The following is an 18,010-nucleotide window of genomic DNA, read 5'->3' as shown; positions in this document are numbered from 1 at the left end:
TTCTAGACGATTCTGTGCTTCCAACTTTGTGGTAACAGTTTGGGGAATGTCCTTTCCATTTTCAGCATGACAATGACCCCATGCACAAAGCGAGGTTCATACAGAAATTATTTGTCGAATTCAGGCTTTTCTGGAGACAAAGGGGGGTCCGACCCAGTTCCTAATAAACTGGCAGGTATATATACACTGAGTATACCAAACATTAGGAACACCTTCCTAATATTGTGTTGCACCCCCCAAGGCATAACAATCTTTCTTTAACCTATCTCCTTCCCTTCGTCTACACTGATTGAAGTGGATTTAACATTAATAAGGAATCCTAGCTTTCACCTAGATTCACCTGGTCAGTCTATGTCAAGAAAAGAGGTGTCCTTAAAAAAAAAAATGGGGGGGGATTTTTGTGTTGTTTCGTAATGCTAGGTATAACTGCACTGTTGGAGCTAGAAACACAAGCATTTCGCTGCGCCAACATCTGCAAATATCTGTATGCGACTAATAAAATGTGATTTGATTYTGATTTGATTCCTTCCTTATTCCAGGATTCTTCCAACCGGKATTTAAAAAYGGGKAATTTTAGGGACGTTTAGAATCTTGGAACTCCAGCCCTTGCTGTTTGAGTGACACACTTCAGTTGAGCATCTTCACATCGTAAAACCATCACCTGCACGGTTAATTTACTGTCGTCCTTCTATAAAACTATAATTTCTCCTGTCTTTTTTCTCATTTTCTCTCGAACACTTTTTCCTAGAGTCTGACACATGAATAGCTCCGCTGTTGGCCAATATACATTTACAGTTTGTGGTGTCTACAAATGATCCTTTCTYGGTTAGCCATTATGGGCAATCACCTCAGGCAGTGCTGGTTGGGCTGGTCTTCTATGGACAAGTCAGGGTTGCTCATATTAATTAAGCCCCAATGCAGTCTTTTTTTATTCGATTTTTTAAATCATCACTGTATGTCTAATAAATCACTGTGTGTGTTTATTTGAATGAAAAATAACTCCAAATATATTTCAATTGCTGTTGAAATGCTCAGTCTGATCGTGTGGTTGTTTTGGGGTGGGCCAGTAACCCGAAAGGTTGCTAGATTGWATCCCCGAGCTGACCAGGTAAAAGTCTGTCGYTCTGCCCCTGAACAAGGCAGATAACCCACTGTTCCTAGGCCGTCATTGTAAATAAGAATTTGTTCTTAACTGACTCGCCTAGTTAAAKAAATGTTAAACAAACAAAAATGTAAAATACAGTTGCAAATATATTAACATACACAGCCCTGATTGGTGGACAGGATTGTCTAGACTGTCTAGACTAGAGCATACCCGCATACCACTTCAAAGTAAGAGGATACATATTATGCAAATAACAGATGACTGGCGATTGGTCAGAATAATCAGATTGTGACGTCATGGTGTAGGCAAAAAAAAAAACATGATCAGTGCTATTCTGAATCCTTGGGACATCCGTACCCTAACCTTAACCTTAACCCATACCTTAACCATAACCCTTACCCAACCCTAATCTTAACCCTTACAGTAACCATTGGGGAAGCGAAGTCCCAAGGATCCCGAATAGTAAGAACCAAAACTCCATCCCACATGAACAGACTGAAATTCTAGGCGTTTTTTTCTCTCCAAAAGCTCTTAAACTAAAAGTGCATTTTCATAATTTCSCCAATTTCAGAATGTTATTTCGATCTCATATCGTGGAAATATTGGGTAAATCACGTTTTTGATTGTACTGCTCCTTTAAGCGGGGAGGCRGCGGCAACAGGGAACTGGCTGCTTCTGGTTTCAAGGCACATATAAATACAAAGCGGAGCCGGGTACGAGGAAAAACACAAAGGAGAAGAGGAGAATTCTCACGTTTAAAACTGAAGACTAACGGAGTCAGGTAATGAGCGCCTCCTGAAATCAAGCTTGTTTCCTAGAAGGTAAAACATGTAAAACGCCATTCGTCGCAGTCCAGTCTTGGTTATAATATTCATCAACATTGTGGATAGCAAAGAAGTAAACAGCTGAGCTGCAGCTGTCACAGTAGGGCACGGTGTGTACTTGTTGTAGGCAAGTGTATTTATGCCTAGTGTTGAATTATGTGCCGTATTAGGCTACAAAAAATAGGTAAGAAATAAAATATAAAGCAAATGATCCTCATTCGATTGTTTACCTCGCTTTGTAAAATTATGCTGTTGGATGTTCAAAACATTATTGTAATAGCCTAAGTTTAATTCTGTGTAAAATGTGTATTCTGTTGTATTTTCTATTCCGTTTTGACTAGATATTTCTCCCCATTGAATGGTTTCAGTGAATCAGGATATCTCACAGAAGAAGAACTAGTCGTTCTTTGTTTCAAACTGTGGTCTGGTGGTCTGTGTTGCTACTTTGACTATTACGTGGCAGAGGATGAGATACACACAGCCGTGCGTAGCCTGTCTGGAACTCAAAGCTACTTTCTCTGTGGTCAGCAAAATAAACTTGAGAACCTCAATTACATTTTCTCCCTCTTTCCGTCTCTATCTTGCCTGTATTCATTCATCCCTCTCTTAATTTCATATTATATGAATAGGATATGAATGGGATGGAATATAATTTTATTCAATTAACTTGTTTTGCGATGTTATTGTAATTGATTCAGTCCCTTATCTGTAACCCAATGAATAAGAAAATTGATGGAAAAAAATCATTACAGCTGTTCTTGCGAAATTCCACTAGTTTATGCATGAATAATTACAAGCATATGCACATTGCCTGAAGGTGTAATACCCTTGTTCTACAAAATAAGTCAAGGTTTATCGTTACGTAAAGTAAAGAATATGATCTGTCTGGACTCAATGCTGTCAGGGGGTATCCACATATCTTCACCATTCATAATCATCGCTCTTTGTTTTCAACCTTTTCAAAAGGCACTACTGTTCATTGTGCACCACCCGACCGCATTCCAACCTGTTCCCCTTGCTGGCAGTACCATTTTAACTGCGGCTTACCTTTGGCATTACCACTCTAGTCCTAGGGGCCCCGGACTCATGTTTATACAGCTCCAGGATGGATGACACCCAAGCATCAGTTCTAGCACTGCCAGCCAGAGGCCCTCCCCTAGCACTAGCATCCCAGCTCTGGAACACCGGAGCTTGGAGAGAGGTGTGGAATTTCTGGGGCCTGTCTGGCACAGGGCCCGGGCCCCCAAGGCTAGAGCGCTCCTGTCCTTTTTGATGTTTGCGGTCTTGAGGAAGCGAGACGTCATGTTGCCACACTAGCAAGCACTGCAGTGCGCACTAGGGGTTTGATCCAGACCAGAGATGTTCCAGGGTTGTCGGATATGGCATGAAAGCAGCTGTGGAGTGGACGGAAGTGCAGACGGTGAGGAGTTGGATGGAGGAAGGGTGTGTGTGTGTTTTAGGAAGGCCGGTATTTGGAAGGAAATGAGAGGGGGTGGCCTTACAACTCAATAAATAACAGGCAGACTTCTTTTTAACCTTACAGTCCTTTTTTATGCCCTGGCCTGCCCCTGGAAAGAGCAACCTCAAGCAATGTCAGTCAAATGTAGGCTAGGTTGCTCGTTTCTAGGTCACACGCTGTAGAGTTCCCCATCCCGGGTCCAGCCCCCGTTAATCTGCATGCTGTGGCATGACTGGGGAGAGAGGAGTGGTGACATGTGGCGAGTGCGTTAACCAGCCAGGGATAATGGAATCACAGTGGCTCTATGTCTTGGTCCAGGGAGAGAGAGGTGTGTGTGTGTGTGTGTGTACATGCACACGTGTGTGTGACAGAGAGTGTATGTGACCTGGGAAACAGCAGCCCAATTCTGTGATCCTTTCTCTGCAAATCTTATTGCTGTTTTGTAGTAAAACCATAGTATTACTGTAATAGTACTAGGCAGCTTTACTGTATATGCAATACACTAAATACACCATCCTGGGACATTCAATACCTTTTTACTCCTGTGATTCAGAAAGTAAGGCTGAATGTGCGTATTATGTCATTTTACCCAGTGATTTATAGTAGTGCTTGCATACAAATCCCATATTGCTTCACAAGTAAATGTGGATGCAGGATTAAAGCTTTGGAGAAGCATGTATCACGAGCAGGCTTTTCTGTTATTACAATCAGAAAGGAAGGCCGTCTTCCTTCAGAATCCCTGAAGGAATCCAGGGCCCACTAACAGTTTGTCCCAAATGGCACCCAATTTCCAATACACTGCACTACTTTTGACCAGGGCCCTAAGTAGTGCACTATTTGGAACCCTCTGTGCCACATGTATTACATAGTTACAGGCCCTTCTAGCCTCTGGGAAAGGGGATACCTAGCCAGTTGCACACTGAATGCGTTCAACCGAAATGTGTCTTCCATATTTAACCCAACCTCTGACTCAGAGAGGTGCGGGGTGCTGGCCCAACACTCTTAACCGGTAGGCTAGATGCCTCCATAGAGTGACTGTGGTCTTACGGATGAGAAGGGGTATTTTTCCAGTTTAGATGTGTCACCTTGCGTTGTGGGGATGGGGAAGGAACAAAGGGAAACGTGTTTGCTTTATCTTTTTCCCTGGATTTCCACTTGATGAGAAGCATCCCTAACACAGATTGAGGACTCTGCCTTGGAACACTAATAACAAAAAAGATACAAACTCTTCCGAACTGTTTCGGCTGGGACGCCTTTACTTTATCGGCCTGTAACTGTGGTGCTGCTCTGCTGTGGGCCCCATGGGCTCCTTGAGCGAGCTCCACTGTGGGTCCTTCAACAGGAAATGTCTCGGTGACCTACAAAAAGGATGTGCTGACATCACACCCCGCTGTGTATCCTCACGGATGCTCAGTGTGCTCGTGGCTTATCTTACATGTGTCTGCCTGAACTTAGCAAGAGGTCCAATTCATCCCCCATTACCTCTCAATTCAATTACATTAAAACAACTTTCGTTTTTTTTCCTTTTGGTCCATGAAACAAGCTGCACCACAAATGAGAAAAGCATAAGTGTGTGTGTTGGTGTGTGTTAACATTTCACCTCTAAAGCTCTGTATAAAACCCATAAATTATTATTAATATAACACACAATTAATAGGTTAATATGTGACAGAAGGAAGGATTTGAAAAATACCAAATCATGAACAGTAAAAATACATTTGAATTGTTCCTCAGCCCGCAGGCACTTAGTCAGCCGACTCTTAACTCCACCATCGTTTCAGTTGTGAGGTGACCCGGGGATGCCTATTAGCCCCCAAAAATGTATGAATGTTGTCATAATTAGGATCGTCATTATCGGGAGTATTATTGCTGTGTGTGTGTGTGTGTGTATGTGTGTGTGTGTGTGTGTGTGTGTGTGTGTGTGTGTGTGTGTGTGTGTGTGTGTGTGTGTGTGTGTGTGTGTGTGTGTGAGAGAGAGTGATTGATTGTGTGTATGCACCAGTGGAGGCTTCTCAGAGGAGGAAGGGAGGACCATCCTCCTCAGTGAATTCATAAAATAAAAATAGTGAAACATTTAAAACGTTATCCTTTTTAGATAAAACTAAACTAAACATTAACACGTCACCAAGTAATTTATTAAAAAACTGTTTTGCAATGAAGGTCTATAGTAGGCTCAACAGCACTCTGTAGGGTAGCACCATGGTGTAGCCGGAGGACAGCTAGCTTCTGTCCTCCTCTGGGTACATTACCTTCAATACAAAACCTAGGAGSCTCATGGTTTTCACCCTCTCCAATAGACTTAAACAGTATTTATGACAACTTCCGGGGAGGACGTCCTCCAACCTATCAGAGCTCTTGCAGCATGAACTGACATGTCCACCCAATCAAAGGATCAAATAATGAATCTACTACTGAAAGCATAAGCTACATCTAGCTAGCACTGCAGTGCATACAATGTGGTGAGTAGTTGACTCAAAGAGAGAGAAAGACAATTMATTTATTCCAAAATGGAAAGGGAGGGTAGGGGGGAGGGAGGGTAGAGGGAGGTAAGGAGAGAGGGGGAGAGAGAGATTCACTTACTTAGCTAGCTAGTTTTGCCTGCTCAAACAGAGGGATGTTACAGTATGTGTGTGTAGCCACTCTATTCTTGCTGATGAGGGTTTTCTCCCCTTGCTGCTCAGTTCTATGCCTCAAGGCCACAAGGCTATTCTTCTGTTCCTAGAATCTCATTAATTTGGAGACTGTGTAGTGGCCTTGTTAGTGTACCACTGTGTATGACTAGGTCCCTGGCCTCGGTATTCTGTCCACAACGCTGGTCCTGTTCGCTGGATAAAATCAGGCAATAAACATGGTCTATATACGTACAAACCGTCATTGCTATTTCAAATGGGAATCCATTCTGAAATAATAAGTCATTTCACAGGATTATGTTTTTTTAAATATTAGACGTTCGGCATCTGTGACGAATACCACAACTCTGTTGATAGTTTATTGAGGTATGATTAGCACTTTTCAGGATCGTGTGAACATTCCAGTCAAGGCATCACCGACAAATGAATGTGAAGAAATAGATGCAGACAGAGATTTGTACTACTTTTGACCATTGAGGGCTATGAAACGGATGCAGAAAGAGGAAACATCCCAAATGAAACCCTATTCAGACTCATTGAACGGTCTAGCCAGCTAGGACTTGTCCAGACATGTTTTGCTTCCTTCTCAGCCCGCTACTATTATAATTTCCCACTACTCAACACTCTTAGTCTTGTGATGCAGACAGCTGTGAGGTCAAAGGTGAACACAGCTGGGAAGAAGGTTCTGAACTTCAAGTGTTGCAATCACTGCTGTTTGTGCTTGAAATGTATCTAACCTTTCTGCAATATACTGTGAACTATATTAGTTCCCATAGTCTGTACAGCATTTTCAGTTGGTGCCTGAAATGTTGGTGTCTAACTTTCCTGAGCTATCTAGGCTGCGTTTACACAGGCAGCCCGATTCTGATCTTTTTTCCACTAATTGGTCTTTTCACCAATCCCATCAGATCTTTTTCAGCAGATCATTTTCAGAGCTGATCTGATTAGTCAAAGACCAATTAGTGAAAAACAGATCAGAACTGGGCTGCCTGTGTAAACACAGCCACTGTGTACTGTATTCGAGCCTTATGAAACACAACTAGTTTAAAACCAGTTTCGAAGAGACATCTTTCCCACGGTACATAGTGTGAAGAGAGTTAGTTCCCATAGTCTCTAAACAGCATGTGATATAATTAAGTGATATAATTAAGCAATAAGGACCGAGGGGGTGTGGTATATGGCCATTATACCATGGCAACGCGGAGTGCCTGGATAAAGCCATTAGCCGTGGTATATTGGCAATATACCACAAACACCCGACGTGCCTTATTGCTATTATAAACTGGTTACCAACGTAATTAGAGCAGTACATTTTTTTGTTTGTTGTCATACCCGTTGTATACGGTCTGACATACTACGTCTTTCAGCCAATCAGCATTCAGGGCTGAAACCACCCAGTTTATAATCCACATTTTGGTCTGGGTGGTAGTAAGTGTACTCAAATTGGTTTGTTTTGGCTCCGTCCTCTTGCACTTTGTGTACCAATTTGGTGTCGTCTGAAACAGTAAACAGCAAACCTTCGGGAAGCTCAGATGAGCAGCATACCCCAGACGCAGCTGCAGTTCTAAATAGACGGTAATGGATTCACTGAACCGGTTTGACCGCGTGACCCTGGTTCGGGAGAAACCGCCTTTTTCTTGTGTGCGCGAGACGGTTTCTCAGTATGGTACCGCAGCATTGCCATGTGCAGCAGCGTTGCCGTGGTGACAGAGCRGGGAGGTTTTGTGGGGGAGAGGGGAGTGGAGTGCGTCACATGTAGGAACTGGAGGTAGCATATGGTCTCACCTCTCAGAGGAAGAGGAGGGGTGGGGGGGGTGCGCTCAGGGATGAAAAAAATTGAAAAATGAGGATAATGGAACACGTTACTGCTCTGTTTAGTCTGCTTCCTAATGCATTTTCCTCCTTGATCCTTCCATCCCCTCTTCATCTTTCACACACAGACGTACTTTTTTCTCTTTTGTCTCTCTTGCTTTTCCTGTTTTTTTCTTACCGTCTCCCCCTCTTTCTTTCTCTCTCTTCTCCTGTGTCCTTTCTTCCACTGCCTGCTTTCTGTCAAATGGGCCTATTTTCCATTTGGCAAGGCCCCCGTGGTACAGCACTTCAGCTCACTTGCGTACACACACGCTACTCCAGTGAGAGTGGTGGAAGGAAGTCCGTGAGAAAAGAATAAAATAAAGCGTCTTTCACCTCAACAATTGACGATGCCGTCGCCCCACAACAGCCAATTAAGGACCCGCATGAGTCTCGTTCATTTGGTGTTGCTTGGTGTTTTGTTTTGAGACTACATTAGATTAGTATAATGGGATCAGGGAGATGCGCTTTAAATACGCTCCCTTTTGCATTTGTTTCCTCAGACACAGTTGTCTACATGTTATTATAAACTGAGTGGTCGAGCCCTGGATGCTGATTGGCTGACAGCCGTCATTGTAAATAAGAATTTGTTCTTAACTGACTTGCCCAGTTAAAGGTAAAAAAATGGGTATGACAAAACATTTATTTTTACTGCTATAATTACGTAACCAGTTTATTATAAAGGCAATAAGGCACCTCGGGGGCTTGTGGTATGGCCATTATACCAAGGCTAAGGGCTCTGTCCAGGCACTCCGCGTTACGTTGTTGTCACGGTTGTCGTAAGAACGGGACCAAGGCGCAGCGGATGTTGAGTTCCACATATTTATTTCCAAGTGAAACTTCAGCAAAACAAAAATATACCAATAAACGAACAACTAAACGTGACTACGTGGTGCACATGCACAAACACAAAACAATATCCCACAAACACAGGTGGAGAAAATAGCTACTTAAATATGATCCCCAATTAGAGACAACGATTACCAGCTGCCTCTAATTGGGAATCATACACAACACCAACATAGAAAATATAAACTAGACCACAACATAGAAATTATACACTAGAATATCCCCTAGTCACGCCCTGACCTACTACACCATAGAGAAACAAGGGCTCTCTATGGTCAGGGCGTGACAGTACCCCCCCCCCAAAGGTGCGGACTCTGGCCGCAAAACCTGAAACCAAATGGGGAGGGTAGGGGGGGTGAGTAGTGTCGGTGTCGGCTCCGGTGTAGGTCGTAGCCCCCGCCCAGACCCCGGATCCTGCCATCACGCCGGGCTGAACGCCGTGCCTGGACTGGGCATCGTCACAAGGGAGGACTCCGGCCATGGAGCTGGGTTGGACGCCGTGCCTGGACTGGGCACCGGCGCAAAGGAGGACTTCGGCCATGGAGCTGAGTTGGACGCCGTGCCTGGACAGGGCACCGGCGCAGTAGAAGGCTCCGGCCATGGAGCAGGACTGGCCGCCGTGCCTGAACTGGGTACTGGCACAGAGGAAGGCTCCGGCCTTGGAGCGGGACTGAACGCCATGCTTGGACTGGGCACCGGCGCAGAGGAAGGCTCCGGCCTTGGAGCGGGACTGGACACCGTGCCTGGACCGGGCCCCGGCGCAGAGGAAGGCTCCTGGAGCGGGACTGGATGCCGTGCCTGGACTCTCAGGACCGTTGACCCTCGCTGGAGGTTCCGGACCGTGGACCGTCGCTGGAGGTTCCGGACCGTTGCTGGAGGTTCCGCACTGTGGAACGTCGCAGGAGGTTCCGGACTGTGGACAGTCGCAGGAGGTTCCGGACTGTGGACAGTCGCAGGAGGTTCCGGACTGTGGACAGTCGCAGGAGGTTCCGGACTGTGGACCGTCGCCGGAAGTTCTGGACTGTGAACCGTCGCCGGAAGCTCTGGACTGTGAACCGTCGCCGGAAGCTCTGGACTGTGAATGCGCACTGGAGGCCTAGTGCGTGGAGCCGGTACAGGTGGCACCAGACTGGTGACACACACTTCAGGGCGAGTGCGGGGAGCAGGCACAGGACGCACCGGACTGGGGAGGCGCACCGGAGGCCTGGTGCGTGGTGCCGGCACAGGTGGCACCGGACTGGTGACACGCACTTCAGGGCGGGTGCGGGGAGCCGGCACCGGACGTACCGGGCTGGGGAGGCGCACTGGAGGCCTGGTGCGTGGATCCGGCACAGGTGGCATCGGACTGGTGACACGCACTTCAGGGCGAGTGCGAGGAGGAGGCACAGGACGTACCGGACTGGGAAGGGTCTCCTGTCCTTCCATGATTTCTTCCCAGGTCCAACTTATTTTTCCCATCGTTGCACGCTGCTTGGTTCTTGTTTGGTGGGATATTCTGTCACGGTTGTCGTAAGAACGCAGGCGCAGCGGATGTTGAGTTCCACATATTTATTTCCAAGTGAAACTTCAGCAAAACAAAAATATACCAATAAACGAACAACTAAAAGTGACTACATGGTGCACATGCACAAACACAAAACAATATCCCACAAACACAGGTGGGGAAAATAACAACTTAAATATGATCCCCAATTAGAGACAACGATTACCAGCTGCCTCTAATTGGGAATCATACACAACACCAACATAGAAAATATAAACTAGAACACAACATAGAAATTATAAACTAGAATACCCCCAAGTCACGCCCTGACCTACTACACCATAGAGAAACAAGGGCTCTCTGTGGTCAGGGCGTGACAGTTGTGCATAAGAACAGCCCTTAGCCGTGGTATATTGGCCATGTACCACACCTCCTCGGGCATTATTGCTTAAATATAATAAGCCCCCACTACACAGCACAGCTACTTCTTAGCCATGCAACGGTAAGGTGTTTTAACAAGGATAGGTATGTTATCCAGAGACAGTGGCTTAGACAGCTAGACCACACTAGGCCACAAAATAGCAAGACCTCTTTGAAATAGTGACTGTTTTAATAACACGATGAACCCGTTCCCCTTTCACACTCAAAGTATGCATACTTAGGAAAGCGCGATGAAATTCTATTTCCAGAATAGATTTGATGTCATAACGGGTATTTGATCTGAAAGAGGGTTTGTGTACAGTACTGTGTACAGAGGACTTTACTTTGAACTGAGTACTCAATGGAGTACCTGATGCTGATGCTGATGCAATCTCCCCCTGTGTGTAAAGATACTTTCTGTCCTCATCTTGCCTGAGGGAAATTGACTTGCTTTGTTTTTTGTGTGTAGTTCCATTCATGTTTATTAGACAGGATAGTGAGGAAGAATGAGAGAGCAAGGAGTCGGATTTGAACCCGTGCTGGCGGCGGTATGGGTTCCAAAGTCAGCGCTTTAGACCGCTGGACCACACAAGGCTCGCCTTGTTGTTAACTAATGGCTTGTTTCTCTGTTTCTGTTTCCCCCTCAGACCCCCTAGAAGAGGAGCTTGGACGGCATGCAAAGTTGTGAAATATCTTCAGACAGCACTGATGACCCCCTTAGTAGAGACCTACGCACTCGTCGACAGCCTCGAATAGTAGTGATCGGCGCGGGCTTGGCCGGTCTCGCAGCTACCAAGAGCCTCCTGGAAAGCGGCTTCACGGATGTCACAGTCCTAGAGGCGTCAGACCGCGTCGGAGGGAGAGTTCAAAGCATTCAGCACGGTAAGAAATGATGCTATGAACTTCATGCAGTACAAACACACGAAGCGCGAGTAAGAAACAATACATGGAGGAAATGACGTTAAACCAGACCCTGGAATTTCATGGGTTATGACTCTGTGGGTGTTKTGTTTCTTAAATAGTTCACATTTTCGGTAAGCTGAAAGGTCCGAACCTCACTCACTGAGACATTCGACATGTCTGTGTGAGTGTGTAATCATCAGGTTGTTTCCCCCGCACTCACATCTAGCTGTCAAAAGGTGCCCCCGTCTATTCTCCATGGGGCTACGCTATCAGTGCTAATGCTAAAAGCCTTCCCGAAATAACACTGGATCAGAATGTGTGCTTTGCAAAGCCCAATTAAGCTTTCTCAATTCAAAATGTGAAATGCGATTGGGGAATTTGTCTCTCGGATGGATGTGCGGTTAGTCCTGCGGAATCCCCTTTGAGCTGAACAAGTTCGATTACTCCCGTTGCCACACATGGCTTCAATTCAAGATAAAAAACCCCCCACATATTTATCCCTATTCCTAATTCTCTATGAAGCCCTTTCAATAACAAGTATCTCTCGAGTAGGCGGTTGTGGCCTCCTCAAAATGTCCAGTAGGCTGCAGTCACATTCATTGAGTTGACACCCTCTAACTGTAGTTCCTTTCACGCCCATTCAATTAAAACAACTTCCTGTTCTCATTTCTCTGCTTATTTAATTGAATTCAAGTTCCATTCCATTCCACTTATTCCCAAATAAACGGACACAAACAATCAAGTTCTTGGGGTGGGTAAACAACGTTTGTAAGTGTGACCCCAGAGGTGCATCTGATATGACACATTATTCCCTATATATTGCACTACTTTTGACCGGAGCCTAAACCTGTCCCAATATCCTCACTACTTGCATGGCCAAAACATTACTTCATATTGGGACAGAGACTGAGTGTATTACGTATTTATATGCCATTTAGGAGATGCTTTTATCCAAAACTTACATTTTGTATATATGGTCCCGGGAATCGAACCCACTATCCTAGCATTGCAAGCGCCAACTGAGCTACAGTGAGGACTACATTCTTCTTCATCTTCTCCTCCTCCATCTATTCCAGGACAAACGACTTTGGAGCTCGGAGCCACCTGGATCCATGGCGCTAACGGGAACCCGGTGTACCACCTGGCGGAGGACAACGGGCTGCTGGAGCACACCACGGACGGCGAGCGCAGCGTGGGCCGCATCAGCCTGTACACCAAGAACGGCGTGGCCCACTACCAGACCAACAGTGGTACCAGGATCCCCAAGGACCTGGTCGAGGAGTTCAGTGACCTCTACAATGAGGTGAGGGGTGTGTGGGAGGTGTGTGTTTGTGTGTGTCCAGATTACCACTGATGTGTGCACAGGGAGCCACCCATGACTGAATGTAGATATTGTACATACACAGGGGCACGTATGCACAGTTGTGTATAGTACAGGTGTGTATAGTACAGGTGTGCCGGGAAACTCATGCGCACACACACACAATCTGTTTACAGTGGTCCAGTGAAGCGTGTCATGCCCTGTTCAGCTACTTCAGAGCGTTRTTATTCACACAACATTGGCTTGCCCCCACTACCCTTCAGATCCGAGTAAATAGACACTGTGCAGAGGAAAGGGGGACGCTTTCTACACACTTCCCTTTCTCTATGTCCCTGAGTAATTCTCACAATAGTTATGTTCCATAAGTGTTGCAAGCAGCAAAGTTACCAATAAAGAACACACATACCAGAGTMAATTTTTATAGGATTCACATAGGGTGGGCCAGAAAGCGGTGTATCAAGCTTGTGGTGGATTGTTCGCAACGCTTACGGAACTGGAACTATTTCAAGGCACTTGAATACAGAAGAACTTTCTCTATTATCCACCTTAATAACACAGCATTCTCCACAGCAGCACCCATTCCTTTAAGAACACACTGTACGAACAGGAATAACTACACAGTAAWAACAGAGTTTCTAAACCCAGAGGCGCAACATTGCGAGACGTCCGAGAACGCTTGCGAAGCACTCRGCAGACCAGGGTTTGGGGTTTGAGAAGTTACTGAGAAATTGTGAAAATTGTTTAAAAAAAAGTAAAATATTCTTCCGTAGTTGTTAATTTTCTTGTAATCTGAAGGAACAACTTAGATTCGAGCCAATAAGTAACTGAACATGTTACACACTCCAACATGGTGAAAGTGACAAACTGTCACATTTTGATTTTCGTCAAAAACAACTTCATGTCTGAGGGGTGCCTTTGATTTGACGGCCTGCACATGCAGAGTTCGGCGCGAGACGACCGTTAGACCCGATAACGTGTTTCTGCGCATGAGCTTAGCTAGCCAAAGTCTCCATGACATTTCTATTGGAGAAGCAGTTTCTACATACACTACCGGTCAAAAGTTTTAGAACACCTACTCATTCAAGGATTTTTCTTTCTTTTTTACAATTTTCAACATTGTAGAATAATAGTGAAGACATCAAAACTATGACATAACACATATGGAATCATGTAGTATATTTGAGATTCTTCAAATAGCCACCCTTTGCCTTGATGACCGCTTTGCACACTCTTGGTATTCTCTCAATCAGCTTCATGAGGTAGTCACCTGGAATGCATTTCAATTAACAGGTGTGCCTTCTTAAAAGTAAATTTCTGTAATTTCTTTCCTTCTTAATGCGTTTGAGCCAATCAGTTGTGTTGTGACAAAGTAAGGGGGTATACAGAAGATAGCCCTATTTGGTAAAAGACCAAGTCTATATTATGGCAAGAACCGCTCAAATAAGCAAAGAGAGACGACAGTCCATCATTACTTTAAGACATGAAGGTCAGTCAATCCTGAAAATGTCAAGAACTTTGAAGATTTCTTCAAGTGCAGTCGCAAAAACCATCAAGCGCTATGATGAAACTGGCTCTCACGAGGACCTCCACAGGAATGGAAGACCCAGAGTTACCTCTGTTACAGAGGATAAGTTCATTAGAGTTACCAGCCTCAGAAATTGCAGCCCAAATAAATACTTCACAGAGTTCAAGTAACAGACACATCTCAACATCAACGGTTCAGAGGAGACTGTGTGAATCAGGCCTTCAAGATCTAATTGTTGCAAAGAAACCACTACTAAAGGACACCAATAAGAAGAAGAGATTTGCTTGGGCCAAGAAACATTAGCAATGGACAATAGACCAGTGGAATTTTGTCCTTTGGTCTGGAGTCCAAATTTGAGATTTTTGGTGCCAACCGGCATGTCTTTGTGAGACGGGGTGTGGGTAAACGGATGATCTCCGCATGTGTATTTCCCACCATAAAGCATRGAGGAGGAGGTGWKATGGTGTSGGSGTKCTTTGCTGGTGACACTGTCTGTGATTTATTTAGGATTCAAGGCACACTTAACCAGCATGGCTACCACATCCCATCTGGTCTGGGCTTAGTGGGACTCATTTGTTTTTCAACAGGACAATGACCCAACACACCTCCAGGCTCTTTAAGGGCTATTTTACCAAGAAGGTGAGTGATGGAGTGCTGCATCAGATGACCTGGCCTCCACAATCCCCCAACCTGAACCAAATTGAGATGGTTTGGGATGAGTTGGAYCGCGGATTGAAGGAAAAGGAGCCAACAACTGCTCAGCATATGTGGGAACTCTTTCAAGACTGTTGGAAAAGCATTCYKGGTGAAGCTGGTTGAGAGAATGCCAAGAGTGTGCAAAGCTGTCATCAATGCAAAGGGTGGCTACTTTGAAGAATCTCAAATATAAAATATMATTTGATTTGTTTAACACTTTTTTTTGGTTACTACATGATTCCATATGTGTTATTTCGTAGTTTAGATGTCTTCACTATTATTCTACAATGTAGAAAATAGTAAAAAATAAAGAAAAACCCTTGAATGAGTAGGTGTTCTAAAACTTTTGACCGGTAGTGTATCTTCATACTAAACCATCTTTGGTAATAATTAGGGAGCTGCAACATACAGTGTGAACAACGCTTTTATCCTGATTTCATGTGTGTCAGTCTGCATACCTCTATGTCGTAAACTCTTGTATAATCAATTTCCAAGATGCCAATCACTTTGCAGTGTAGCAGCAGCATCAACACAGCAGAGGTACGCTATGCATTAGGCTAACCCCCACCGTGCATCATTACAGCAGCACGAAACGCTTATCCCTTCCCATGTATCATTACATCTGCGCTAAGCACTAATCGCCACCGTGCCTCTGCCTGGAAAGCAGCATAATTAACTAAGCAGTAGGATTAGCATTYCGAAGCTGACTTGGTTGTTTTGTTTCACATCAGGATTTGAGGTACATAGAAATCCTCTCTGTTTAGATCTAATGTTTCATGGACAAGAAATCGCTTTACAATTATGTGTCTTTGAAAATGTGTTTCTTGAGGATCCCATTTCAACCGGAGGCTATTTTATATTGTCAACAAAGGTGTGGTGCATCCTGGGTCGCTTTCATTAGGGCACGCAACGGAAATGTCTTTTCAAGTTTTGCGAAGGAATTTTAAAATGTAGTTTTCAGATTGGCCCTCCCTGTTTCAGTGTTTTCTTCCGTTTGCTGCCTAATGAACACACGCCTGGTCTTTGTATGCAACAACGTTCCACCAGGGAGGTAAGACGAGATGATAAGGTTATGTAATTGAATATCATGTCATATTATCACATGACCTTTGTGGTTACAATGTAACTTAGTGCAGCAATGGTAAACATAAACATTCTGATTCCATGGAAAAAGAATGTGAGCTTCACTCTGGGACAGCTAAAACAGTCATTTGAACTGCTCATGAATAAATATATATATTTTTAAAGTCATGCCCCCCTCCTTCCTTGACTTTTCCTAAATAAGTCTATATAACACACTGTCGTTGTTAGAATCTTAATACCACTAACATACAGTGGTTTGCGAAAGTATTCAGCCCCTTGACATTTTTCCTATTTTGTTGCCTTACAACCTGGAATTTAAAATAGATTTTTTTGGGGGGTTTGTATCATTTGATTTACACAACATGCCTACCACTTTGAAGATGCAAAATATTTTTTCTTGTGAAACAAACAAGAACTAATACAAAAAAATATCCATCGTTCCTTCAATGCTGCCACCACCATGCTTCACTGTGGGATGGTGTTCTCGGGGTGATGAGAGGTGTTGGGTTTGCGCCAGACATAGCATTTTCCTTGATGGCCAAAAAGCTCAATTTTAGTCTCATCTGACCAGAGTACCTTCTTCCATATATCTCCCACATGCCTTTTGGCGAACTCCAAACGTGTTTGCTTATTTTGTTCTATAAGCAATGGCTTTTTTCTTGCCACTCTTCCGTAAAGCCAAGCTCTGTGCAGTGTACGGCTTAAAGTGGTCCTATGGACAGATTCTCCAATCTCCGCTGTGGAGCTTTGCAGCTCCTTCAGGGTTATCTTTGGTCTCTTTGTTGCCTCTCTGATTAATGCCCTCCTTGCCTGGTCCATGAGTTTTGGTGGGTGGCCCTCTCTTGGCAGGTTTGTTGGGGTGCCATATTCTTTCCATTTTTAATAATGGATTTATTGGTGCTCCTTGATGTTCAAMATTTCTGATAGKTTTTATAACCCAACCCTGATCTATACTTCTCCACAACTTTGTCCCTGACCTGTTTGGAGAGCTCCTGGGTCTTCATGGTGCCGTTTGCTTGGTGGTGCTCATTGCTTAATTTTGTTGCAGACTCTGGGGCCTTTCAGAACAGGTGTGTACAGTCGTGGCCAAAAGTTTTGAGAATGACACAAATATTAATTTTCACAAAGTCTGCTGCCTCAGTTTGTATGATGGCAATTTGCATATACTCTAGAATGTTATGAAGAGTGATCAGATGAATTGCAATTAATTGCAAAGTCCCTCTTTGCCATGCAAATGAACTGAATCCCCMMAAAACATTTCCACTGCATTTCAGCCCTGCCACAAAAGGACCAGCTGACATCATGTCAGTGACTCTCTCATTAACACAGGTGTGAGTGTTGACGAGGACAAGGCTGGATATCACTCTGTCATGTTGATTGAGTTCGAATAACAGACTGGAAGCTTCAAAAGGAGGGTGGTGCTTGGAATCATTGTTCTTCCTTGGCTATGTCACGTTCTGACCTTAGTTCTTTTGTTATTTCTTTGTTTTAGTATGGTCAGGGCGTGAGTTGGGTGGGTTATCTATGTTTGTTTTTCTATGTTGGGTTTTTGATTTGGCCTGATATGGTTCTCAATCAGAGGCAGGTGTTAGTCRTTGTCTCTGATTGGGAACCATATTTAGGGAGCCTGTTTTCTATTGTGTTTTGTGGGTGGTTATTTTCTGTGTCTGTGTGTTCCACACGGAACTGTTTCGGTATTTCAGTGTTCAGTTTGATCCATTAAATATTCATCATGAACACTTACCACGGTGCGCATTGGTCCTCCTCTCTTTCTCCCAACGAAGATTGTTACAGGTTACCTGCAAGGAAACACGTGCCATCATCATTGCTTTGCACAAAAAGGGCTTCACAGGCAAGGATA

At 44.5% G+C, this 18,010-nt stretch overlaps 1 protein-coding gene across 1 annotated transcript in view; it reads left to right on the top strand.

The window, feature by feature from the left end:
• Nucleotides 1-1,802: 1,802 nt before the first annotated feature.
• The window catches only part of LOC111964352 (spermine oxidase), a 28,779-nt gene continuing 12,571 nt past the window's right edge, over nucleotides 1,803-18,010 (top strand). Inside the window, exons 1-3 of the mRNA XM_023988224.2 lie at nucleotides 1,803-1,886; nucleotides 11,269-11,503; nucleotides 12,601-12,827. Of these exons, the coding sequence (XP_023843992.1) occupies nucleotides 11,296-11,503; nucleotides 12,601-12,827 (435 nt within the window). The 5' untranslated portion in view covers nucleotides 1,803-1,886; nucleotides 11,269-11,295. The remainder of the gene's footprint in view (nucleotides 1,887-11,268; nucleotides 11,504-12,600; nucleotides 12,828-18,010) is intronic.

This window comes from Salvelinus sp. IW2-2015, linkage group LG1 (genome assembly GCF_002910315.2).
Source record: "Salvelinus sp. IW2-2015 linkage group LG1, ASM291031v2, whole genome shotgun sequence".
Taxonomy (NCBI): Eukaryota; Metazoa; Chordata; class Actinopteri; order Salmoniformes; family Salmonidae; genus Salvelinus; species Salvelinus sp. IW2-2015.
Note: the sequence above shows the minus strand (reverse complement) of the source record. Positions and strands in the feature narration are given on the sequence as shown.